The 25,541-nt window shown below is 30.1% G+C and overlaps 3 protein-coding genes and 1 long non-coding RNA gene across 6 annotated transcripts; 1 reads left to right on the top strand and 3 right to left on the bottom strand.

Annotated features, from left to right (window-relative positions):
* Window positions 1–168: 168 nt before the first annotated feature.
* Window positions 169–4,254, top strand: LOC118644740. Its single transcript, XR_004962511.1, has 4 exons — window positions 169–345; window positions 486–603; window positions 2,524–2,753; window positions 4,168–4,254. It is a non-coding gene; the product is annotated as an uncharacterized LOC118644740 (long non-coding RNA).
* LOC118644092 (probable cytochrome P450 6a14) lies at window positions 3,922–21,418 on the bottom strand. Of its 2 annotated transcripts, none has more exons than XM_036284043.1 (6): window positions 21,271–21,418; window positions 6,239–6,581; window positions 5,364–5,889; window positions 4,827–5,048; window positions 4,416–4,667; window positions 3,922–4,272 (listed from the first exon to the last, which is right to left on the bottom strand). In XM_036284043.1, the coding sequence occupies exons 2-6, from the start codon at window positions 6,569–6,571 to the stop codon at window positions 4,097–4,099; spliced, it is 1,509 nt and encodes a 502-aa protein (XP_036139936.1). In that variant the 5' UTR covers window positions 6,572–6,581; window positions 21,271–21,418; the 3' UTR covers window positions 3,922–4,096. The 2 variants fall into 2 exon arrangements, with proteins under 2 accessions (XP_036139936.1, XP_036139934.1); XM_036284041.1 differs by lacking the exon at window positions 21,271–21,418 and adding an exon at window positions 6,941–7,156 and having other exon boundaries at window positions 6,239–6,602.
* On the bottom strand, window positions 11,299–16,076 carry LOC105840649 (probable cytochrome P450 6a14). Of its 2 annotated transcripts, XM_036284032.1 has the most exons (6): window positions 15,919–16,076; window positions 13,812–14,175; window positions 12,938–13,463; window positions 12,401–12,622; window positions 11,991–12,242; window positions 11,672–11,847 (listed from the first exon to the last, which is right to left on the bottom strand). In XM_036284032.1, exons 2-6 carry the CDS (start codon window positions 14,142–14,144, stop codon window positions 11,672–11,674), a joined length of 1,509 nt encoding a protein of 502 aa, XP_036139925.1. In that variant the 5' UTR covers window positions 14,145–14,175; window positions 15,919–16,076. The 2 variants fall into 2 exon arrangements, with proteins under 2 accessions (XP_036139928.1, XP_036139925.1); XM_036284035.1 differs by lacking the exon at window positions 15,919–16,076 and having other exon boundaries at window positions 11,299–11,847; window positions 13,812–14,144.
* Window positions 18,744–21,260, bottom strand: LOC118644738 (cytochrome P450 6A1-like). The gene is made up of 5 exons (XM_036284036.1): window positions 20,928–21,260; window positions 20,025–20,550; window positions 19,488–19,709; window positions 19,077–19,328; window positions 18,744–18,920 (listed from the first exon to the last, which is right to left on the bottom strand). Exons 1-5 carry the CDS (start codon window positions 21,258–21,260, stop codon window positions 18,745–18,747), a joined length of 1,509 nt encoding a protein of 502 aa, XP_036139929.1. The 3' UTR covers window position 18,744.
* Window positions 21,419–25,541: the final 4,123 nt, after the last annotated feature.

The raw sequence follows: 25,541 nt of genomic DNA, 5'->3' as shown, positions 1-25,541 counted from the left end.
GAATGAGTCGGAGAATAAACAAAATAGATAGTGACAAAGTATAGGCATTTTGTCTATCTTTTTTTGTTTATTCTCTGTCTTTATTAAAACGACGCGCGGCGGAGAGACGAAAGTGCATGCATGGCTCAGTGGCCGAGTTGGCGGTCCGTATGCGATTACCGATAGTTATCGGTTCGATAAATGTCGTTGCGCACGTATTTTGATGTTTGAAAATATATGCTTTTTTATCGTATAAAATACCGTATAACGATACCAACACCTTTTAACAAGTTACAGAATCGCACTACAGTAGGCCTATTCTGTAACTTCCCAGACAGCACAAAGACGTCTAAAAGACGACTAAGGGTAGGTGGTTCCACCTTCACGTAAACCGTAAATTATCTAATAATTTAACTGACAGTTAAAAGTCTGACTTGCGTTGTTTCACTTTTCAACAAAATTTATCTCTCTGGTAAATGGCCAATACCGACAAATAAATTATACAGTGCTCTGACTACTGTGTAAGCCACTTAACCAACAGATAAGTGTACGTACTACGGTGGAAACAGAAAAATATTGGAAGATTGAAGCACATTGAAGCACAATATTACTGTGGATTAAAGTGTAGGTTACTCTGATAGCACAAATAATTTCAGTTATGTTGCAGAGACGTTTCAATTGTGCATCATCACATTTGTAATATTTCTGAGACTACCTTTTTTTTTAAACATTACATTTGCAACATTTCTATAATCATCTTGATTGGAACTTTACATTTGAAATGTACCTGCAACGTAATATTTTGTAATATTACAAATACATAATTTCTGAAACCTTTCATATGATATTTTTGGCACACATTTTCGGCAACGCGGGTACAGCGCTAAAGAGCATTATGCAAGTTACGCCTCATGTTATGGCATCCTCATGTATATGCATATGAGTTACCCTTTTTTAGACAAACCGTTTGTTCAGATGGCCAACTATTGATCCATTTTCTCCTGTCTCCACCCGAATTATTCTAAGTTTGAGTGTGTAGGAGTGGGAGTTAAATTTTCTCGCGTTTTCTTATCAAAGGGGAGAAAAATAAAATTTTCGTGTTTCCTATCGCGCCGTTAATGTTATATCTGGGCATGAGGACCGTGTTTCGTTTCAAACAAAATTTTATTGCTTTCGGAAGTTCTTGGATAACCCGTTTAAGATAATATGGTTTTCGTTTGTTTTTTTTTATGGTTCTAAACCTAACACAGCCTTAGGCCTCTCCCTAATATCTAAATTACACCCGGCGCTTATAGGCGATCGTAAAAGAAAAATCCCGTGAACACGCTTAAACGGTTATGTCCATATTTTAAATTTTATCTCGAGAGAAACTCGAGCCCCCCGAATTTAACGGCTCTAGTACTCGACTTTCTTTGATTTTGGCAAACACCCTCGCGACGCAGTGTTTGACTCTGTATCCCTCAGCTCGCTGATAACTACCAGATAGTTCCTTCTTACCATAATAGCAAAAAACATTGGTGCAATATTGGAAAGTAATATAAAAACAATATTCCCAATATTGGTCCAATATTGTAAAGTTGACGCTTTATCTTATTTAGTCAATTTGTCTAAGAAGAAATATTGGTTTAATATTGGTTCAGCATTGGGCCAATATTGAACCAATCGATTTTTCATATTGAACATTAATTGCATTTTAATTTGAAACCAATATTTTATAACCAATATTGACGTTACATTGAGAAACATTGGAAAAACATTGGTCAATGCATTACCAATATAATCAATATTTAACCAATATTAGCCAATAATGGCCAATATACTGCCAATGTATTTCGCTACTAGGGTACTTATTTATTTCTCTAAGAGTCAGTAGACAATGGAAACGTGAAGTCTCCCGGACGTAACACTTTTAATATTTTATTATAACTAGCTTCTGGCAGTAAATAAAGAACAGTCTACTACAATCAGTTCTGGCATTTTCCTTGTAAATAGCTAGCTCACGATTTATGCTTCTGGCAACAAATTAAATATTAGCTGACTTATGACAATTGGTTCTAGCATTTTTCTTGCAAGTAGCCAGCTCACGTCTCTGGCATTTTTTAAAAACTAACCCGCTCACAACAAATGCCTTTAGCATTATTACTACTACTATTACTTAAAAAAAATAAAGAACTACAAATTTTACATATAATCTCGTTGCAATAATCTTATATAATCTTATATAATCTTATATATACTTATCCTTTTACATCCTTTTACGTCTCATTTTGACATTTTGATTAGTTTGCGAGATATATCGAGAAATAGCCAAAACCCTCAACTTTTAAGGGTGGTTTCAACCCTTTAAAACGTTTATAAGCTCAAACAAAAAATTTCTAAATTTATGTATTTACCCCCTCTACATTTCTGATAAATTTCATTAAAATTAGAATTTTTTGGTTCACGAGGTTCTCTTGTTAGACATTACACGAAATTTTTAATTAATGATATTAACATTTAAATGACTGAAACTGCAACAGAAAAATGATAAATGAAATGTTTCAGGTTGGTTATGCACTGGCAATTTGGGATATTATGATAATGATGGAAAACTCTTCGTTGTTGGTCAAATATCAGATTTCATTCTTTTTGGAGCAATCAATGTTTTGCCCATGGAAATTGAAACTATTTTACAGAATTATCCCGCGGTATTCGAAGCGGCGGTAAAAAGAATGTCTCATGAAGTCGATGAGCAGCATCCTATGAAATGGTTATTGTTTCTGTCAGGTAAAATGGTAGGTATCATGATCAATGTTCAATTGTATCTAGGGCTTTCAATACTAGTATCCCGGGATCCCGGTTGAATCGGGACTCTTTTTCAATACCGTTATTACCTGACCAATACCGAAATTACAATAAAAAATGTAATATAAAGATTCGAATTTACGCGCGCTTCTTCGCTGTTTCCTTGTGACGTCAGCCGACGCAACTAGGGCTACGGTTTACTTGACGCTACAAACGTTTCGAAGCATTCTTTGATTGGTCAATTCGTAAAATTCTTTGTTTTGATTGGTCAACTAAACGCTTCGAAGCATTTGTAGCGTCAAGTGGACCGCAGCCTGAGGCTGCGTTCCGTAAAGATCCTTGCACAATACCAGGCAACAGAGAATGGAAACAAGACATACACAAAGAGAAAAAAAGAAAAGATCTTTTCTCTCTTTCTCTCTTTCATTATTTCTCTCTGTCTTACATTCTTATTGCCTGTTGCCTAGCATTGTGCAATGGACTTAAGGCTGGAGTCCCATGGATGGAAATTGACAACGGAATGACACGATCAATCACGAAATCATTCTGATAGAGATCTTTCAAACATTCCGTCGAAGCGGTCCCGTGATTGGTCGTGTCATTCCGTTCCGTTGTCAATTTCCGTTCATGAAACTCTAATCTAAGAGCGCATATGCGAAAAATTAAAAACTGTTAAGAAAAAATATGTATTTAATTTTATTTAATTAACATCTCAATTTAGGCACCCCTCCAATACCGGAATTCCGGAATTCCGGTATTGGATAGACTAAAACCGGTATTAGTACCGATATTGAAGAAGTCCGATATTTGAAAGCCCTACTATCACCGCAAGAAGAAGGGAAACTCAATTTGAAATTTTTCTGGGAATAATATATTTCATCCTAAACTTTTATTTAACACAATTTAGCAGTCAATTTAAAGTTCAGAAAACAGGCGATTTTTGGCTATTTTTAAGGTTACTCATTTGCAGACAGAAATAATACACAATGTTAATATTTTATTTAAAAATAATACAACTACATATGATGTATACTGCACGATTTGTGACGTAGTATCGAAAGAGCAATAAAAATATACCAAACGCTCAAATATGGATAAATTTAATTTTTCAATTAAAATTAATTATAAATATTTGATACAATAATAAAAAAAGTAAAAAAGTTTTAATAGAAATATATTTATAAGAATTTTTTCTTGATGTACACCACCGTTCAAAATTTTCGAATAAGATGTTTTTGCATTTCACGAAAAATTAGCGAAGTCAACAAATTATTAAAAATTTTAATTTTCTTAATTTATATATACAATGCAAACATATTGTAAAAATATTTCTTTAAGTTTGATTAATTTTTATTATATTTAAATGTATCCCATCTTTTGGTACTAATAATAGAAACATTTTAGGATCGTTTACATAGAGCAGTGGAGTTTTATCACAAGTATAAACTTTATAATTCCGTAATATCTTTATAAGTCCAAGTTTAGTCTGATACACAGCAAAGCGAGCTCCTGAAATTAAAGAAATATTAAGATACAAACTCATTACATTGATAATATGAACTGGATACAAATCAAATCCAATTTTTTTGTTAATTAAAAATATTTTTACTGCAAATAAATGGAAAGTAGTGTTTGAAATTATTTCATTTTACCGATGCAATTCCGTGGTCCATCGCCAAAAGGTAAATAAGACATAGGATGTCTGCTTTGCACAGCTTCTTCATTAAATCTTTCTGGATCGAAAACATCTGGCTTTGGATAAATATTCGGATTTCGATGAATTGCGAGAATTGGAATCCATATTGTTTGTCCTTTTAATATATTAACTTTGGGACTCTCAAAAGTATAACTCGATACGGATTTTCTCATAAGAATTGGCGCTATTGGATATTTTCGTAAGGTTTCTGCATGCATTAAAAACAGTGTTAAATTATAAAAATGCATATATATGCATCAGCAAACTACATTTAAAAGCAATTATCAATAAAATCATATTTCAATATAATTGAAAAAGAAGATAACAATATATGTTTTTTTTATTTAATTTTTTTCAAACAACGTACCTTTGAAAATTTTATTTAAATAGCTCATTTCGTTAATATTATCGTATGTTAAATCTTTACCATGTTTCATATAGATCTCATCAATTTCTTTACGTAAATTTTCTTGTATATTTTGATTTAATGCTAACTCATACAACGCGTTGCTTATCGTCGTCGACGAAGTTTCAAAACCAGCACCGAAAAATACGAACGCTTGAGCGGCTATTAAAGAATCTGTCAAATCTGAAATATTTTTTATATTTTACTGTAAATAATTTCAGTTTTTAACAAATTTATTAATCACTTATTAGTATATAAGACATATTTTTTTCAAAATTATATATTTAAAATTAAATTAAGTTATATTTATGTTCAAACAGCTATTATTGAAATAACCGTAACAAAAAATCTTGTTCTAATAAAAAAAATGTATACTCTTTTATTGTAAAATTTTAAAATTATTTTTAACACACATAAACTTATATATTTATTTTTGACGTAGAAAAAGTGTTATTATAACAGAAAAAAATAAACAACACATACGAGATCAATACATACCGATATCGTCTAATTTATCTGGATGTTTCTTTAATTCACGCAATTTATCAACAAAATCGTTTCGAATAACATTATTCGTTTCTCTGTAATCTATAGTTTCCACAACAATACGTGTAAAGAATTTGGTAATTTCCGTTTGTGGCAGGATGTAACCGAGCTTATTATAAAAGTTCGGAAACGATGTTCTCAGTCTTGATCGTAAAATATTCTTCCAGGTCGGAGTGAATATTTTTCTTCCCATGTTACGAAATTCACTATCTTTGTTCGACAATGCATTCATCTCGATCCCAAAGGCACAGCTGCCAATGACATCCGTCGTATATTTGGCCGTCAATTCACGGCATTCTACCGATTCGCTTTTGCTTACTATTTTTTCCATGTATTCGACAAGACAATCGGCACATTCTGATATTAAAGAGAACATCTCCTTCAGTTTACTTGATGTAAAAACAGAAGACAATTTCATCCTCAACGGTCGCCATCTCTTCGGTTCCAAATGGAAAAGATTTTGTGTTAACGGCTCGACCTATAATGCGATAAACAATTATAATTAAGTAAATTTAACTTAAAATCAAGTTCTACCAATTTATAAATATTTATATTTAAGATTTTTTATAATTTTACAATTTTTAATAAATCCTGTCGTATAAAACCTAATATTATACATAAAACTTTAAAACGTACCTTTAAAATGTGTATATTCCTAAATAAATACAAAACATTTAAACTTTTTTTAAATTTTCAAATTATAACAAAAGAAATTCTTTTGTGGTCTGTAAGAAGTTGCAATAAAAAGAATTTTTTTTATTTTTAATCTTACTTGTATTATTTAAATCGTTTATACTTCAAATAAACTTATAGAATAATATTCTCACCTTTTCGGTAACAGGAAATCCTCTATCAGAAAAACAGGTAAAATCTTTGATAAGAACATCTTTAATAAGATCTAAATCTTTTACAATAAGAATAGGTGTCTTTCTCGAGAATATTCCAATCAGAGCTTTGTTTTTATATTCGTTATATATTTTCGTTACATAATCACCCAAATGTATTTTCGCTAACAAAACATCTTTGAGATTACCAAAACCCGGTATCGGTTGTGGACCCTGAACATCACGTGACTTCCAAAAGTTAAAAGTTGATATGAGGTAATAATAAAGAGCAATAATTACGGCGACAATGCCACATAGAATTTCGGAAAGTTCCATTGTCCAGCAACTGCTGATTGATTGATATTTACTATTTTAAACAAGTAATGTGTTATTAAATAAATTTTTGTCTTAAGAGAATTATAAAGTTTAATTGAAATATATCTTTAATAGAATATAAGTTTAAATTACATTTGATAAAATTTTATCGACACTAAAATTATCGGGATAGTAAAATCATATTTTATAGAAAAACTGACAAGCTTGCTATTGAAATTATATCGTCGCTCAAACGTTTGATTTTTAACGCATAATGAAATATTTGAGACATAAACGAAATAATAATAACCACTTATCAATACAACAGATATCGATATTGTTTTATTCTCCTTGCAACAACAATGAAGCGATTTTTTTCAAAATACTTACATGCAAAGATAAAATTGCAGAAATTGTTTCTATCTTATTGTATTTGCTGAGTGTTGAGTTGACATTAATATAATTAATGCAAGCAAAACAAACAAAATATCCGATTACAAATAGTAATGCGATGGAAGCGTATCAGCGATACTACTGCGGACCGAATCGTACACAGTTCATACACGGAAGAGTTTGGCAATACAGAAACACTCATAGACATAGTATATATAGTCTGAGAATGGCGGGAGAAGGGATAAAATTTTGAGGGAAAAGGCTAGCATGCTTTGGGTCATACCTTTCTCTCTCGTTCGTACACATGTACATGTGTACAGCTATCTCTTATATTCAGATCAGTAATTTTAAATTTCCACCGATGAATTTCAGAGCCACATAAAGTGCGAAATCTGATCCTCAACTTCAACGTGGTCCACATTGAGTTAATCTGATGACGACAGTATGATTGAATTAAACACAAATAAAATCAATATGCAATATCATACTGATACTGTTTTATGATGTCCAAAAAATACTGTATTTGTTTGCTAAAATACAGTGTTTTAAACTCGTATATAAAATCAACAAAAAACACCGTCAAACAATTGACATGTATTTTTTTGAAATTGCTTAGAAAAAAGCGAGCTTTAAGAATCTAGATTAACATTAGCAAGATTTTAACAAGAAACTTGTGAAAAATGATAATAAATTTTTTCAATAAAAAAAAAACGTGTTCGCTTTTCATGCAATATAAAAAAGTCACCCTTAAGGCGATGCTGGACTGCCTCTCAAACTTGATCGAGGTCGATAATGTAGAGTCATTCATGCACATTATTAATGAGATTTCGTATATATCTCTTTTATAAATTTGGAAATTCTATTCCAGAATTAAAGTACACATATTAATATCTATCTGTGAATTGGACTTTATATCAAGGACAAAAAATATTTTTTTTATTGCTCTACTTATCGACTTTTTACGCGTATATAACCTAAATTTTTGTTTCACAATTTCGTCTCAATTAGGCACTAAAATCTAATTTTTGAAACTCGACACTGTTTGTTCTCGTCGTCTACTAGTCTGTGAATACGAATTTTGTAGGTACAAACTGTAGATCTTTTATATTAAGCAAACATTGTTATGATGTGACAGCAAATTAACAATTTTTTCTCGTTTTTGGAGGAAATTCCACTCCACAGACTGATAGCAATACGTATTCTTTTATTTTGGAGAAAGATTTCCAAATCTATAAAAGAAATAAAAAGATATTGTTAAACAAAAATTACTATCTTTTTGTTGGTAAAACAGACAACTCGAGCATCCCCTTAACAAATCAAATTTTTGCCTAAAAATTCTTAAAGTAGAGTCTTTGCCATTTAATTTAAAAAAAGTTCATGTAATTTGGATAATTCTTTGGCCATAAATGAGCGATTTGCGACGCTTGTTGTTAATGTCTTGTATGCCAGCTTGTCGCTTTCCTAGAGCAAATTTTTGACCAACAAAATTCGCTCTGTGCTGAATTATTTATACTTTGTTGATAAGCAAATGAAGTCGCTAGCATTCGTCATGGCGTCACAGAATGATATAACTCGAGCCACTATTGTCGTACAAAAAAACTTACAATTAGTCATGAATACAAATTAGTCGTGAATTCGTCATATTTTATTTTATAATTCTAATCGTAGAATTCTAATCTTGGAATTGTAAGCAACCTGTGATTTCAATGTTTTGTTCAGTCAAAAAAATGTGTTCATCAAAGAGTTAATACAAAAAGACAAGAGCCTTAAAACGGAATGACTTTCATTTTTTAACAAGCGTCTTAATTTGTTAGCAAATTTTTAGCATCCCCTTAATGTCTTGTATCGCCATCTTGTCATTTTCTTAAAGCGAATTTTTGACCGACAAAATTCGCTCTGTGCTGAACTATTTACACGTTGTTGATAAGCAAATAAAGTCGCTAGCATTCGTCATGGCGTCACAGAATGATATAACTTGAACTAGAGACCCTCTAATCAGAGACTGGCCATCAGTTTTTATCTAATTCCTACGAGTGAGAGAGAAATATAGGCTATCTCGCTTCTGCTCACTTCTGCTCGCTTCTCGCTCTTCCATGCGCGCATGCGCGCCGTGCGAATGTTTCGTGCAACGTGATTGAGTTTATTATTGTAAAAATGGTTGGGGTTGTTCCGCCGAATTTTGCAATAATTCGACAAAGAAGGGCTATGCAAATATTTCCAACAAATTGTGAACGTCGTGCAACGTGGGCAAAAAATGTTGGCCGTAAAAATTTGACACCTATGAATAATTCATTTCTTTATGAGGTTAAGTATCATGTTCATAACAAAATTACAAACAATTTAATTTAATAAAAGTTATGTCATAAAACTTGTTTTTTATCTTTAATTTGTATAGTGATATTTATTTTCCTCATTGTATGTAACGTATATATTGTTCTTATTTATTTTTATTTGTATTTCTGAATTATAATATTAATGGTAAGATGTGTTTCAAATATAAGTGGGAAGAGACAAAAATTGTCGGACCAATCAAAAGTGGCTCCCTGATGGCCAGTCTCTGATTAGAGGGTCTCTAACTTGAACCGCTATTGTTAAATGAAAAACTTTAATTTAATTCAAACTAGTCATAAATTCGTCATTTTTTATTATGTAATTTTAATCTCAGAATTTTAATCAAACCCAAAACTTATTATTTCAATGATTCGTTTAGTAAAAAAGTGTGCTCATTAAAGGATTAATATAATATAAAAAGATAAGAGCCTTAAAAAAATGTTTTCTTTCACAAAAAATATTTCCAAGAATATGCATATTATTATAATCTTTTAGTTTAATGTTCTAAATAATTGGATAATTTTCTAATATTTCCAAGCATGTGCTTGTTTCACTGTTTTTTAATTTTTTTAACGACATTTTGCATATATATAGAAAACAGAAGCCAACACATACTGTTGCGGGATGCGCGAGGGAGCCTACGCGACCACGACCATGCGGGCACGTACCGATCACTCTATCCGAGCGTGATCCGCGGGACTCGATCCACGCGTAGTGTGCGTGCTACCGCTCGCTTTTTGAAATCAGGAAAACAAACCAAGGGTCCTTTCCCTTGTTCACTTGGCGAAAATTATCCTGACGTACGCAGCCCTGATTGGATAGAAGGGATTTTACGATCCTTCCCTCGCGAGCTCCGCCGCGCACCCGTCTTCAAGAGCAGAGCGTTTTCAAACGGAAACCGGAGCAGTCATCTCTCCGTGTCTCGCGGATTTTCTCGTATTCGGTCAATCGCGCCACCGAATATCCGTGCTCCGAGTTTCCGCAGTTCTCTGGATTCAGTTCGCGAGTCTCGCTCCGCCGATTCCAGACCCGGGATATCAGCGAAATCATTTGTGTGTGCGACTCTCCTTCACCTCTCAAAAAAAAAAAAAGAGAGAGAGAGAGAGAGAAAATCTACACCGTGCGGTGCTGGCGAGCCAATCGGCTCGTGTTCCGGCGTTCAAACTAAACGCGTGCAAAATTCGAACGCGTGAACGAGAACACACACCCTTAGGCAAATTTACTTTAAAAAAAGTTGAAGTTTTCAAAATTATCTTACAAATCTATAAGTGTACAACTTTGTTTCCGCCGTTTTCCAATATATTGTCGTTCATTTGAAAATGTGTTTTTTTTATAATTGTTTTTTTTTTTAATTTTTTTTTTTACACAAATAAATTTTTAAAACTTTGAAAAACAGTTAATAAGTTAAAGTTTATGTAAAAATATTTCAAACATATCTAGTTAAAGTTAAATTAAAATTTAAAATTTAAAAAAAACTAAAAGTGTTATCTACAAAAATAAAGAAACGAATACGTTCTTTATTTTAAAAAGAATTATTTTTTAAATAAGACAAGATATTCGTTTCTTTATTTTTGTAAATTTTACTTTTAGCTAAAACTAGAATTTACAAAACAAATATGTGGTCTTATTTAAAAAATAATAATTTTTTTTTTAGAAAAAAGAATTTATTATGACCAGCTCACAAAGTGCTCATTTAGGTAGCGCATAAGATCACGAGCACCTTAATACCTTTTTTCAGGAAAATTGAGGAACTTATAAAAATTTATGTAATTTATAAAGAGCTACTATAACATGTCTTCTTACTGTCTGGGAAGATATTTTGTATAAATCTTTTATTAAGATATCTTTGACATGTCTAATTCGAAAATTTTTATGACATCTTTTAAGATATTTTATGTCCTTTAGATATTTTTTAGAAAATCTATGAAAATATGTTCAACAAAATCTTTTTAGATATCTTTTAAATATCTTTTAGAAATGTTTTGAAGACATCTTGAATAAGATGTTTTTTCAATTTCTACAAGATATCGATATTTACTGGGTAACACGATGTTAAGATTTCATTAAAATATGATACAACTACATATGATGTATACTGCACGATTTGTGGCGTACAGTATCGAAATAGCAATAAAAATATATCAAAAGCTCAAATATGGATAAATTTAACTTTTCAATTAAAATTAATTATAAATATTTGATACAATAATAAAAAAAGTAAAAAAGTTTTAATAAAAATATATTTATAAGAATTTTTTCTTGATGTACACCACCGTTCAAAATTTTCGAATAAGATGTTTTGCATTTCACGAAAAATTAGCGAAGTCAACAAATTATTAAAAATTTTAATTTTCTTAATTTATATATACAATGCAAACATATTGTAAAAATATTTCTTTAAGTTTGATTAATTTTTATTATATTTAAATGTATCCCACCTTTTGGTACTAATAATAGAGACATTTTAGGATCGTTTACATAGAGGAGTGGAGTTTTATCACAAGTATGAATTTTATAATTCCGTAATATCTTTATAAGTCCAAGTTTAGTCTGATACACAGCAAAGCGAGCTCCTGAAATTAAAGAAATATTGAGATACAAACTCATTACATTGATAATATGAACTAGATACAAATCAAATCCAATTTTTTTGTTAATTAAAAATATTTTTACTGCAAATAAATGGAAAGTAGTGTTTGAAATTATTTCATTTTACCGATGCAATTCCGTGGTCCATCGCCAAAAGGTAAATAAGACATAGGATGTCTGCTTTGCACAGCTTCTTCATTAAATCTTTCTGGATCGAAAACATCTGGCTTTGGATAAATATTCGGATTTCGATGAATTGCGAGAACTGGAATCCATATTGTTTGTCCTTTTGATATATTAACTTTGGGACTCTCAAAAGTATAACTCGATACGGATTTTCTCATAAGAACTGGCACTGGTGGATATTTTCGTAAGGTTTCTGCATGCATTAAAAACAGTGTTAAATTATAAAAATGCATATATATGCATCAGCAAACTACATTTAAAAGCAATTATCAATAAAATAATATTTCAATATAATTGAAAAAGAAGATAACAATATATGTTTTTTAATTTAATTGTTTTCAAACAACGTACCTTTGAAAATTTTATTTAAATAGCCCATTTCGTTAATATTATCGTATGTTAAATCTTTACCATGTTTCATATAGATCTCATCAATTTCTTTACGTAAATTTTCTTGTATATTTTGATTTAATGCTAACTCATACAACGCGTTGCTTATCGTCGACGACGAAGTTTTAAAACCAGCACCGAAAAATGCGAACGCTTGAGCGGCTATTAAAGAATCTGTCAAATCTGAAATATTATTTATATTTTACTATAAATAATTTCAGTTTTTAACAAATTTATTAATTACTTATTAGTATATAAGACATATTTTTTTCAAAATTATATATTTAAAATTAAATTAAGTTATATTTATGTTCAAACAGCTATTATCGAAATAACCGTAACAAAAAATCTTGTTCTAATAAAAAAAATGTATGTCCTTTTATTGTAAAATTTTAAAATTATTTTTAACACACATAAACTTATATATTTATTTTCTACGTAAAAAAAATGTTATTATAACATAAAAAAATAAACAACACATACGAGATCAATACATACCGATATCGTCTAATTTATCTGGATGTTTCTTTAATTCACGCAATTTATCAACAAAATCGTTTCGAATAACATTATTCGTTTCTCTGTAATCTATAGTTTCCACAACAATACGTGTAAAGAATTTGGTAATTTCCGTTTGTGGCAGAATGTAACCGAGCTTATTATAAAACTTAGGAAACGATGTTCTCAGTCTTGATCGTAACATATTCTTCCAGGTCGGAGTGAATATTTTTCTTCCCATGTTACGAAATTCACTATCTTTGTTCGACAATGCATTCATCTCGATCCCAAAGGCACAACTGCCAATGACATCCGTTGTATATTTGGCCGTCAATTCACGGCATTCTACCGATTCGCTTTTGCTTACTATTTTTTCCATGTATTCGACAAGACAATCGGCACATTCTAATATTAAAGAGAACATCTCCTTCAGTTTACCTGATGTAAAAACAGAAGACAATTTCATCCTCAACGGTCGCCATCTCTTCGGTTCCAAATTGAAAAGATTTTGTGTTAACGGCTCGACCTATAATGCGATAAACAATTATAATTAAGTAAATTTAACTTAAAATCAAGTTCTACCAATATATAAATATTTATATTTGAGATTTTTTATAATCTTACAATTTTTAATAAATCCTGTCGTATAAAACCTAATATTATACATGAAACTTTAAAACGCACCTTTAAAATGAGTATATTTCTAAATAAATACAAAACATTTAAACTGTTTTTAAATTTCCAAATTATAACAAAAGAAATTCTTTTGTGGTCTGTAAGAAGTTGCAATAAAAAGAATTTTTTAATTTTTAATTCTACTTGTATCATTTAAATCGTTTATACTTCAGATAAACTTATAGAATAATATTCTCACCTTTTCGGTAACAGGAAATCCTCTGTCAGGGAAACTTGTAAAATCTTTGATAAGAACATCTTTAATAAGATCTAAATCTTTTACAATAAGAATGGGTGTCTTTCTCGAGAATATTCCAATCAGAGCTTCGTTTTTATATTCGTTATATATTTTTGTTACATAATCACCCAAATGTATCTTCGCTAACAAAACATCTTTGAGATTACCAAATCCCGGTATCGGTTGTGGACCCTGAATGCCACGTGACTTCCAAAAGTCAAAAGTTGATGTGAGATAATAATAAAGAGCGATAATTACGGTGACAATACCGCATAGAATTTCGAAAAGTCCCATTGTCCACCAATTGCCGATTGATTGATATTTACTATTTTAAAATAATAATGTGCTATTACATAAATCTACGACTTAAAAGAATTATAAAGCTTAAATAAAATATATCTTTAATAGAATATGAATTTACACTGCATTTGATGAAATTTTATTGACATTAAAATTATCGAGATAGTAAAATCATATTTTATGGAACATATAGCGTATGTGTAAGGGTAATTAAAATTTTTTTTTGCAAAATTAATGTTAATATTTAAAAAATGCATTTTTTGTTTAGTATTATACATCTTATAAGATATACACACTAAAATATATTTGAAAAACGTTAACTTCTCAAAGATAGTTCTTGTATTGTTTTTTTCCTTTTTTGTAAATTACTTAAAATATTCGTATACATATTATATTGAAGATTTTTGTCATTAAATGAATAATTTATCGATGTAACAGCTATTCCAATTTTTTGCACTGTATTATTTTTATATCAAAAATATTACTTTGTTTATTTTGTGCCAAATATTTCATTTTCCTTGTTTTTCAGTGATAACTAACATATACTTCAAATAAAATAATTTAATATAAAATATTAATCATTTGAAATGCTATATTTCTTTTCATGTATATTATATATGTCCCATTTTTTATAAGACTAAAATATACATGAAAGAAATATAACTGATTTCAAACTTCTATAAAAAAACGTGCTAAATGAATTAATATTTGCCCAAATGCGCTGCAGTATCAAAGCTAATAAATTATTTAAATAAAAAAAAAAACACTGTAACATTTTTTTCTCAATGTAGCACTTTAATTAGATATAGGCCTTGTTTGATACGCGTATCAAGTAGTAAATTTAAGCTGATGAGCCAATGATTAAACACATTCGCTAGTTATTTACTATTTGATACGTGTATCAAACAATCGGTGTAAACAAGGCCATTATATTACGTTACGATGCATTACGCAAATCATTTTAAGATCAGAAACGCTTTAATAGAGCTTATTATCAGCTAACAAAAGAAAAAGAAATAAAGTGAGATATTTTTAATAAATTCCATAAAGTCTGATTACTTTATAATTTCTGTCAATTAATAATTATAATAGTTTCTATTTGAATGTTATTTAAATAAACATCTTTCTTAGCGCCAACAGGTTAGGACTAAGTTCACTTTAATGCTTACAATATTTCAATAAAGTATTACTTTTTTTTGTGCTGTTAAATGAAGACTATAATATTTATAAACGTTGTAAGTGTCATTGTAAATGTCACTTTGAAGCAATATTTGATATTTCTTACGTTAAATTAGAAAAAAACAAGAAACACAAGAAACGAAAGATCGTCCTTTTATTTTAAAATTCCAGCTTATGAGAAGAGCCCATTCTCAACCTCAAAAGAATCAATTTAACAGTGAAATGGAGATAAAATGAGAAAGACGTAGAAGACACACACACACACACACACACACACACACACAAATTAATATGCACATAAAAATTATGTTGTTTTACTAACGGTTATTCGTGCACACAAGAAATGAGTAATTAAATTCTCACACACACACACACACACACGCACGCACGCACGCGCGCGCACGGTAAACCAACTATTCAAAAAGATTGAGAAGCTCGCCGTTGAAATTACTTAAACGTTCGATTTTTAACGTATGATGAAATATTTGAGAAATAAAGGAAATAATATGCATTTATTAATACAACAGGTATCGATATTGTTTTATTCTTCTTCCAACAACGATGAAGCGATTTTTTTTTAAATACTTACATGCAAATATAAAATTACAGAATTCTTTTCCTTCTTTTTTTCTGAAAGTGTCGATTTAATACTGATATGATTAATACAAGCAAAACACAAAATATCCAATTATAAATAAGTACGATGGAAGCGTATCAGCGATGCTGCTGCGTACCAAATCGTATGCAGCTCATGGGTGAACTGATATCAACTCACAATTATGTAATTCGAGATAACATTAAATGTTCAGATTATTTGAAATTATATACGAAATTATCTTCCTATCTTGATGAGATACTGGTAATTACGTAAGTCACAGTTATTTGTCGATGACATATTTATCTCCGTCGCATCAAGTGACTCTGCAAAACAGTAAATACTTAGAGCATTCTCAATCATTCATATAAAATCTTACATTATACTTATACACGCATATATTGATGTATATGCGAATTTTGATGCTAAACGATCGCTCCTGATCCCTTTATAATTATCTCCATCAATTAGTAATCAATTAAATTCTCTCAACTGTCTAACAATTAGACTCGACTAAGCGATAATACGAAAAAAAAACAAATGAACGTTGCTAACAAAGTCGCCAGCGTTTTAGCGTTTTCTATTTGCTAGCATCTACAATTGCATCAGAGATAACAATTTATTTCAGAATACGCATATTCGTAGCATATTATAACTGAGAATCAATGATTTCTTGAACATTTTTTGTTCTAAAACATTTGTTAACAACATAATCTTGAAATATTAGTAAATTTTTATCAGTATAATATACTCTTTTGTGTGCGAAAATGTCGAATTTTGAGCCGAATAAGCGTCATTTGAGGGAACTTTTGATTTACCTCTTCAATTTGAAGAAATCTGCAGCTGAGACGCATCGATTGCTTGTAGAAGCATATGGTGAGGCTGCCTTAAGTAAGACAAATTGTCGCGAGTGGTTTCAAATGTTTAAAAACGGTAAAATTGACATCGAAGAGACAAAGAACGTAGCGGGAGGCCGAAAGTATACGAAGACGCGGAATTGGAAGCATTATTGGATCAAGATTCGTGCCAAACGCAAAATAGTGGTAAGCGATGGACAATACTTCGAATAAAACATAAGGTTCCGTTCTTTCACAATAAATGCCTAATTTTTGATAAAAAACGGCGGAAACTTATTTGTACACCTAATACAACTATACCTTAAAGAATTACATTGTATAAAAATATATGTATTGAATTGTGCTCGTTTCATACTTAAATTAAAACTTACACTACTAGTATTGTGAAAAATATACTTTGAAATGTATTTTACGTAATTATTTCTATCACAAAGCTTAGAATTTATAAAGAAGAATTCAATATTTTAAACTTGCCCTTTTTTTAAAAATTAAGAAATTAAACAAGAAATTAATATAGCATAACTTTTAAACATTTTTTAGTCACAATTATTTATTTTTATTTCAGCAATAGCACGATACTTTCTCTCTCTAACATCACAAATCATTTTTAAGATCCTGTTATCAACCGCGAATTTAACAGAAGCAGCAATGGAACTAAAAATGGGTGTAAAAATAGTGGTTCTTGGTAAGCAAGATGGAATGAATCAGTAGATGATATTTTAAAAGGTCATGATAGTAGCGAGATTGCAGAATTTAACTGTACTCCGATCAGGACGAAATTAGTCTTATTGTTCTTTCTTCAAGTACGACGAGTATATCAAAGGTTACTGAGATATCGCATTTTTTGATGCACAATCGTCTGCTTTTTGCAAATGTTATTGAAATAAACGGACACATTTGCTTATTTACCAACACTATGTTGGTATTATGACGTTCTGTTTGCTTGTATGGCTACTCTGGCATATTCTACCAGAATTGTTGCACCTGACTGTGTCACAGATGACGTCGAAGATGTGTGTAGTAAATATTGCAGTTTTATCGAGAAATATCGAGTAAGTAAAAAGAATTTTTAAGTAAAATTTTAAGTATTTAATTTGGAAAGAAATAGAGTCAAAAAATTTGATTTTAATAATTAATGGAGTAGGTGATATTGTGTTTCTTAGTTACTTTTTATACAATAACATTGTTAATAACATTTTAAATGGAAAAGTTCACGTTCACCATATGTTGTTCAATTAATTCTAGACAAAAGTCTCAAAATTATAAGATATCTAAATAAAATGGTATAAATTTAAAATGTTTTTTTAAAGAATGTGTCGATATTGTATAAAAGATCGAACATACAAAACAAGGGTTAAAACGTGGTCATTCTTGTAAAAATTAATTTTTAAAATAATGTTTTATTAAAATTATATTTAATGGCCGAATGCAGTGCAAATTTCAAACTCGTGTGCAATCAACAAAAAACATCGTATCGACATGTTTTTTTTTTTTTTTTTTTTGAAATTGCTTAGAAAACAATGAACTTTCAGAATCTGAATTAATATTAGCAAGATTTTAACGAGAAACTTGTGCAAAATGATAACAAACTTTTACTTTTTTCAATTAAAAAACACATGTTTGGTTTTTATGCGATACAAAAGGTTCGCACTTAACAAATCAAACTTTCGCGTAGGGATTCTCAAAGTAGAGTCTTTGCCCTTTAATTTAAAAAAAAGTACATGTAATTTGGATGATTTTTCGCAAAGTTGCATCACTTTGAATATTGCCTAAAAATCCGTCAAAAATTTTGTTTTGTTTTTTTTTTGCGCCAGTGTATTTATAAGAATTTTTTCTTGATGTACACCACCGTTCAAAATTTTCGAATAAGATGTTTTTGCATTTCACAAAAAATTATTTAAAATACTTTATATATAATAAAATAATTATATATACAATGCAAACCTATTGTAAAAATATTTCTTTAAGTTCGATTAATTTTTATTATATTCAAATGTATCCCACCTTTTGGTGCTAATAATAGAGACATTTTAGGATCGATTACATAGGGTACTGGAGTTTTATCACAAGTATGAATTTTATAATTCCGTAATATCTTTATAAGTCCAAGTTTAGTCTGATACACAGCAAAGCGAGCTCCTGAAATTAAAGAAATATTGAGATACAAACTCATTACATTGATAATATAAACTGGATACAAATCAAATCCAATTTCTTTGTTAGAAATATTTTCCAATAAAAAATATTTTTACTGCAAATAAATGGAAAGTAGTGTTTAAAATTATTTCATTTTACCGATGCAATTCCGTGGTCCATCGCCAAAAGGTAAATAAGACATAAAATGTCTGCTTTGCACAGCTTCTTCATTAAATCTTTCTGGATCGAAAACATCTGGTTTTGGATAAATATTCGGATTTCGATGAATTGCAAGAACTGGAATCCATATTGTTTGTCCTTGAGGTATATTAACTTTGGGACTCTCGAAAGTATAACTCGATATGGATTTTCTCATAAGAACTGGCACTGGTGGATATTTTCGTAAGGTTTCTGCATGCATTAAAAACAGTGTAAAATTATAAAAATGCATATATATGCATTAACAAACTACATTTAAAAGCAATTATCAATGAAATCATATTTTAATATAATTGAAAAACAAGATAACAATATATGTTTTTTTTATTTAATTTTTTTCAAACAACGTACCTTTGAAAATTTTATTTAAATAGCCCATTTCATTGATATTATCGTATGTTAAATCTTTACCGTGTTTCATATAGATCTCATCAATTTCTTTACGTAAATTTTCTTGTATATTTTGATTTAATGCTAACTCATACAACGCGTTGCTTATCGTCGTCGACGAAGTTTCAAAACCAGCACCGAAAAATACGAACGCTTGAGCGGCTATTAAAAAATCTGTCAAATCTAAAATATTATTTATATTTTATTATAAATAATTTCAGTTTTTAACAAATTTATTAATCACTTATTAGTATATAAGACATATTTTTTTTGAAATTATATATTTAAAATTAAATTAAGTTATATTTATGTTCAAACAGCTATTATCGAAATAACCGTAACAAAAAATCTTGTTCTAATAAAAAAAATGTATACCCTTTTATTGTAAAATTTTAAAATTATTTTTAATACACATAAACTTATATATTTATTTTTGACGTAGAAAAAATGTTATTATAAAAGAAAAAAATAAACAACACATACGAGATCAATACATACCGATATCGTCTAGTTTATCTGGATGTTTCTTTAATTCACGCAATTTATCAACAAAATCGTTTCGAATAATATTATTCGTTTCTCTGTAATCTATAGTTTCCACAACAATACGTGTAAAGAATTTGGTAATTTCCGTTTGCGGCAGGATGTAACCAAGCTTATTATAAAACTTAGGAAACGATATTCTCAGTCTTAATCGTAACAAATTCTTCCAGGTCGGAGTGAATATTTTTTTTCCCATATTACGAAATTCACTTTCTTTGTTCGACAATGCATTCATCTCGATCCCAAAAGCACAACTGCCAATGACGTCCGTCGTATATTTGGCCGTCAATTCACGGCATTCTACCGATTCGCTTTTGCTTACTATTTTTTCCATGTGTTCAACAAGACAATCGGCACATTCTGATATTAAAGAGAACATCTCCTTCAGTTTACCTGATGTAAAAACAGGAGACAATTTCATCCTCAACGGTCGCCATCTCTTCGGTTCCAAAGTGAAAAGATTTTGTGTTAACGGCTCAACCTGTAATGCGATAAACATAATTATAATTAAATAAATTTAACTCAAAATCAAGTTCTATCAATTTATAAATATTTATATTTGAGATTTTTTATAATCTTACAATTTTTAATAAATCCTGTCGTATAAAACCTAATATTATACATGAAACTTTAAAACGCACCTTTAAAATGCGTATATTTCTAAATAAATACAAAACATTTAAACTGTTTTTAAATTTTTAAATTATAACAAAAGAAATTCTTTTGTGGTCTGTAAGAAGTTGCAATAAAAAGAATTTTTTAATTTTTAATTCTACTTGTATCATTTAAATCGTTTATACTTCAGATAAACTTATGAATATATAAACTTATGAATATACTTCAGAATAATATTCTCACCTTTTCGGTAACAGGAATTCCTCTATCAGGGAAACAGGTAAAATCTTTGATAAGAACATCTTTAATAAGATCTAAATCTTTTACAATAAGAATGGGTGTCTTTGTCGAGAATATTCCAATCAGAGCTTCGTTTTTGTATTCGTTATATATTTTCGTTACATAATCACCCAAATATACTTTCGCTAACAAAACGTCTTTGAGATTACCAAAACCTGGTATCGGTTGTGGACCCTGAACACCACGTGACTTCCAAAAGTTAAAAGTTGATACGAGGTAATAATAAAGAACAACAATTACGGCGACAATGCCGCATAGAATTTCGGAAAGTTCCATTGTCCAGCAACTGCTGATTGATGTCGATTCAATACTGATATGGTTAACGCAAGTAAGACACAAAATATCCAATTATAAATAAGTACGATGGCAGCGATGCTGCTGCGTACCAAATCGTATGCAGCTCATACGTGAACTGATATCAACTCACAATGATGTAATCCGAGATAACATTAAATGTTCAGATTATTTGAAATTATATACGAAATTATCTTCCGATCTTGATGAGACACGGGTAATTACATAAGTCACAGTTATTTATCGATGACATTTATCTCCGTCGCATCAAGTGACTCTGCAAAACAGTAAATACTTAGAGCATTCTCAATCGTTTATATGAAATTTTACATTATACTTATACACGCATATATTGATGTATATGCGAATTTTGATGCTAAACGATCGCTCCTGATCCCTTTATAATTATCTCCATCAATTAGTAATCAATTAAATTCTCTCAACTGTCTAACAATTAGACTCGACTAAGCGATAATACGAAAAAAAAACAAATAAACGTTGCTAAAGAAATAAAAGAGGAAAAGAATAGTTTGGTTGAAGTTAAATGTTCTCGTGGACAAAATTAAAATTAATAATCGGTCAGTATGTTTATTCTTCGATATAATAAAAAAACTCTTATATATGATAATTAACATGTGTGTGCTATAATATGCTACAAATATGCGTATTTTGAAATACATTGTTATCGCGGATAGAATTGTTTTTACACATAATAATTTATTATGTGTGAAAACAATTCCATCCGCGATAACAATGTATTTCAAGATACGCATATTCGTAGCATATTATAGCTGAGAGTCAATGATTTCTTAAACTTTTTTTGTTATAAAATTCTTTGTTTTTGCGTATAAAAATTGTTAAAGTGTAATTAAAAAGATCTGACAGTCATCAGAGAAAATTTTAATTAATTAATTACACAGGCACACAAAAAAAAGTGGTTGATCCGGCGGACTAAACTAGTCAATCCTTATGTATTTTGACCCGCTGAATCCGAATTCAAGGTCAGAATTACAAAGTTAGCTCGTATTTCCTAACCTCAAAAAAAAATTTTTTTTAATGTTGGTCCGGCAACCAACCACTTTTTTTTTAAGAGTAGGAAAAATTGAGCCAATAAATTGGTTCATTTTTTCCTAATCTCAAAAAAACACCTTGTAAAAGCAGTTTGGGTCACAAATGTATAATCCGGAGCGTGCAGACTTGCGTAACCACATTACCTGGGGAATAATTCAATACGTATGACAAATCTGAGCTTCTGTGAATAAATAGCGTAGAAAATTCACTCCCTTTTTCTAATATATCTAACTCTTTTATTCTCGAAGATTCTGTGCAATAGCTTTCTCTTACGTTTCTTCCCTTTCACAGAGACATCTTGTTTGAGCGTCCAGCAGAAGTCAGCCATTATATTCACATCCCACTTGCCTTTTGATATCAATATTCTACCTTCTTGATGTCCTGATGAAATCTTTTTCCCTGTTCTTCATCTAGATTTTCTGGGAAGCAGTCGATATGAGAATCCAAGAAATGCAACTTAAGATTGCAACCTAGTTTTCTATAGTTTTCCATCATTTCCGCCTTTCTCTGTAATCTTGACTTTTGTGGTTTCCTAGAAAATTTTCTGTGACACCTTTGAAACTCGGCCATGCTGCTCTCTCGTCTTTATTCATTTTGGTGACAAAATTGTCATCTCTCAACATTTTACGTATTTGAGGTCCATCAAAAATTCCTTTCTACAATTTTGCATCAGAGATGTTGGAAAATTTTTCTTGTAAATACTGATAGCATTCACCTTTTTTATTCAGAGCTTTCACCCATTGTTTCATGAGTCCTAATTTGATATGAAGAGGTGGAAGAACTTTTAAAGGCTCAACTAACGGTTTATTTATGATGTTTTTAGACCCAGGTAGCACAGATGTTCTTATCGGCCATTCTTATGTAATAGTTCGTTCGATTTCTACTATCCCATTCACATAGGAAACATGGATTTTTTGTGTAACCTGATTGTTGACCCAATAATATGGTGAGAATTTTTAGATCCCCACAAATTTGCCATCTATGTTCTATGTATTTAATTTTTTCAAGAATTGTTTTCAGGTTTGTGTACTCTTGTTTTATCACTACTGAGTGCGCTACAGGAATGGATGCATATACATATATTAGTATTGCATCTTTACTCGATATCACGTATTGTCTGTAAAAAGATTTCTGAAACTTTTGTATTATTTGATAAAAATAGAGATATGTGAGTTTAAAGGAATGCTGGAGTCGTATGTTTTACCGATTGAACGCTAATTATTTTTGCACAAGCTTGACTCTTAATTGATTTCATATAGAATTATAAATTCTTCTCCAGAATTAAAGTGTAGACAATAACAAACCCTGCTAGGTACAATTACATTATTTAAAAAACAAGAGAAAATTAGAAAATTATACTTTTGTGCAGTCGTCTCGTGACTGGCTACGTTCAGAAAACACAACCGTTGCACAACAGTTGAGTAATTTGCTAATATAATTGATCCAAATTTAGAGATCTAACAATAAAGACCAATAATCACTGATCGCTCACTGATCACTTGTGTTTTCTAAATGTAACAATTCATCTGCAACACTATGGCCAGTATTCATAGTCGGATCTTATATTTAAGATCATCTTAAGTACTGTCTTAAAATGCCATCAGCCAATCACAGAGCTGTATTAGCATCTTAAGATATTGCTTGAGACGATCTTGAAATAAGATTCGACTATGAATACCAGCCTATATGTTCAAATTCTGATTATATAATTCCCTAGCCTAACGACCAACGGTATCAGTATAACGATGGGATAAAGTTTCGTTGTTACGCCAATAAATGTCGCCACTATATCCATTTGGTTTTATTTCAATTTATCACTGACTTGTATCATAAAATTTTTTTGAAATTAATACATAAAATTAATGAACATAATTCATTAATTATGTGCATTTGTTGTGTTCAAATATTTTGAAAATATTCGTGCAAAAAATGAACTAATTAAAAAAGTTATAAAGACAAATTTAAAATAGTTTAAATCTATGCATCTTTTTAGTACAGTTTATTAAAATAAAAATATTTATAATTAATTAAATTAATTAAAAATTATTATTCATAAATTTATTGCAATACAGTAATTAAAATTAAAATTATATACACATATTTTAATAAACAATAATTCTAAAGAAAGTATTAATTTGTTATTCACACATAATAGAAAAGTAAAATTATTTTAAAACACTAAAGTTTATTTATGTACATATAATATAAAATTACATAAGGTTACAATTATTTTTATTTTATTAGTTTTTAATTATCATCCTCATCAATAAATAAAAATTCAACTTTAATTATAAACGACACAACAATTTTCAAAGCAACAATTAAAATAATTGTAATATAATTTTATATAAGCATAATTTTCTCCTTATCAGTTTAAACATTTGTAGAAGAGCATTGCATAAAGTTTTAAAAGGATCTTTCTAGAAATTTCGCAAAACTTGTTGCTAATAAAATAAAGAAATTTTTTACCTTACCAAATTAAGCATTCATAAAAATCGAAATAAGTAATTTCTGTAACCGATTAATGTACAGAAACTTAAGTTCTTTAATAAATTGTAAAATGTAGATACATTCCGGTATGTAGCTTATAAGTAATAGCTGTTTAGTTTTCTACTGTTTTCTTACAATTACTTCCTGAATAAATAAGTGTCTGCACATATGTTTTTATGCAATTACTATTGTCACATTTAGTCAATTTACTTTATACGCTTATATGACACCGTCGCATTTTTTTTTTTTTTTCAAGAAGAACAAGCGATTAAAATTTTTTTCATTGATTCCAAACATTTATATCAAGTTTTACAAGAACCTATAACTGGGCTCTTTTTGAAACTGTTCTTGGAGCATTCTTTACGTCTAATTTGCCGGCAATATTTGGTAGCAAACAGGCAAGTGTAGCTCTGAATCTATCGACCGCAAATACCGAATAGGCGAAGATCAGAGTAGGATCCCCAGGACGGAGGATGCTGCGACCGCATACAGCGTCCGTGCAGAATTCACTAAGGGGTGAGGGATGAGGGGAACGGTTTGGAATTAATCAGTACCGGTCTTCGGTAAATAACCGTAACGAGGATCCCTCGGTCAACTCGGCGAGCTCTCTAAGAATTCAACGAAAGACTACAACACACGCCGAGGACGAACGATAATGAAGCCTGAGGCTTTTCCGATAGCGTTCGAGAAACGCTTGGTAAT

This window comes from Monomorium pharaonis, chromosome 1 (assembly GCF_013373865.1).
Source record: "Monomorium pharaonis isolate MP-MQ-018 chromosome 1, ASM1337386v2, whole genome shotgun sequence".
Lineage (NCBI taxonomy): Eukaryota > Metazoa > Arthropoda > Insecta > Hymenoptera > Formicidae > Monomorium > Monomorium pharaonis.
Note: the sequence above shows the minus strand (reverse complement) of the source record. Positions and strands in the feature narration are given on the sequence as shown.

What these genes read in the sequence shown, in the direction of transcription:
- LOC118644092 (XM_036284043.1), bottom strand. Translation starts at nt 6,571, where the DNA reads ATGGAACTTTCCGAAATTCTATGTGGCATTGTCGCCGTAATTATTGCT. An exon ending in AGATAAATTAGACGATATCG is followed by an intron (nt 5,049 to 5,363) that starts GTATGTATTGAT and finishes AAAATATTTCAG; the next exon opens with ATTTGACAGATTCTTTAATA. An exon ending in TGGACCACGGAATTGCATCG is followed by an intron (nt 4,273 to 4,415) that starts GTAAAATGAAAT and finishes CTTTAATTTCAG; the next exon opens with GAGCTCGCTTTGCTGTGTAT.
- LOC105840649 (XM_036284032.1), bottom strand. Translation starts at nt 14,144, where the DNA reads ATGGGACTTTTCGAAATTCTATGCGGTATTGTCACCGTAATTATCGCT. An exon ending in GATTTCCTGTTACCGAAAAG is followed by an intron (nt 13,464 to 13,811) that starts GTGAGAATATTA and finishes ATCGCATTATAG; the next exon opens with GTCGAGCCGTTAACACAAAA. An exon ending in TTTAAATAAAATTTTCAAAG is followed by an intron (nt 12,243 to 12,400) that starts GTACGTTGTTTG and finishes TAATGCATGCAG; the next exon opens with AAACCTTACGAAAATATCCA.
- LOC118644738 (XM_036284036.1), bottom strand. Translation starts at nt 21,260, where the DNA reads ATGGAACTTTCCGAAATTCTATGCGGCATTGTCGCCGTAATTGTTGTT. An exon ending in AGATAAACTAGACGATATCG is followed by an intron (nt 19,710 to 20,024) that starts GTATGTATTGAT and finishes ATAATATTTTAG; the next exon opens with ATTTGACAGATTTTTTAATA. An exon ending in TGGACCACGGAATTGCATCG is followed by an intron (nt 18,921 to 19,076) that starts GTAAAATGAAAT and finishes CTTTAATTTCAG; the next exon opens with GAGCTCGCTTTGCTGTGTAT.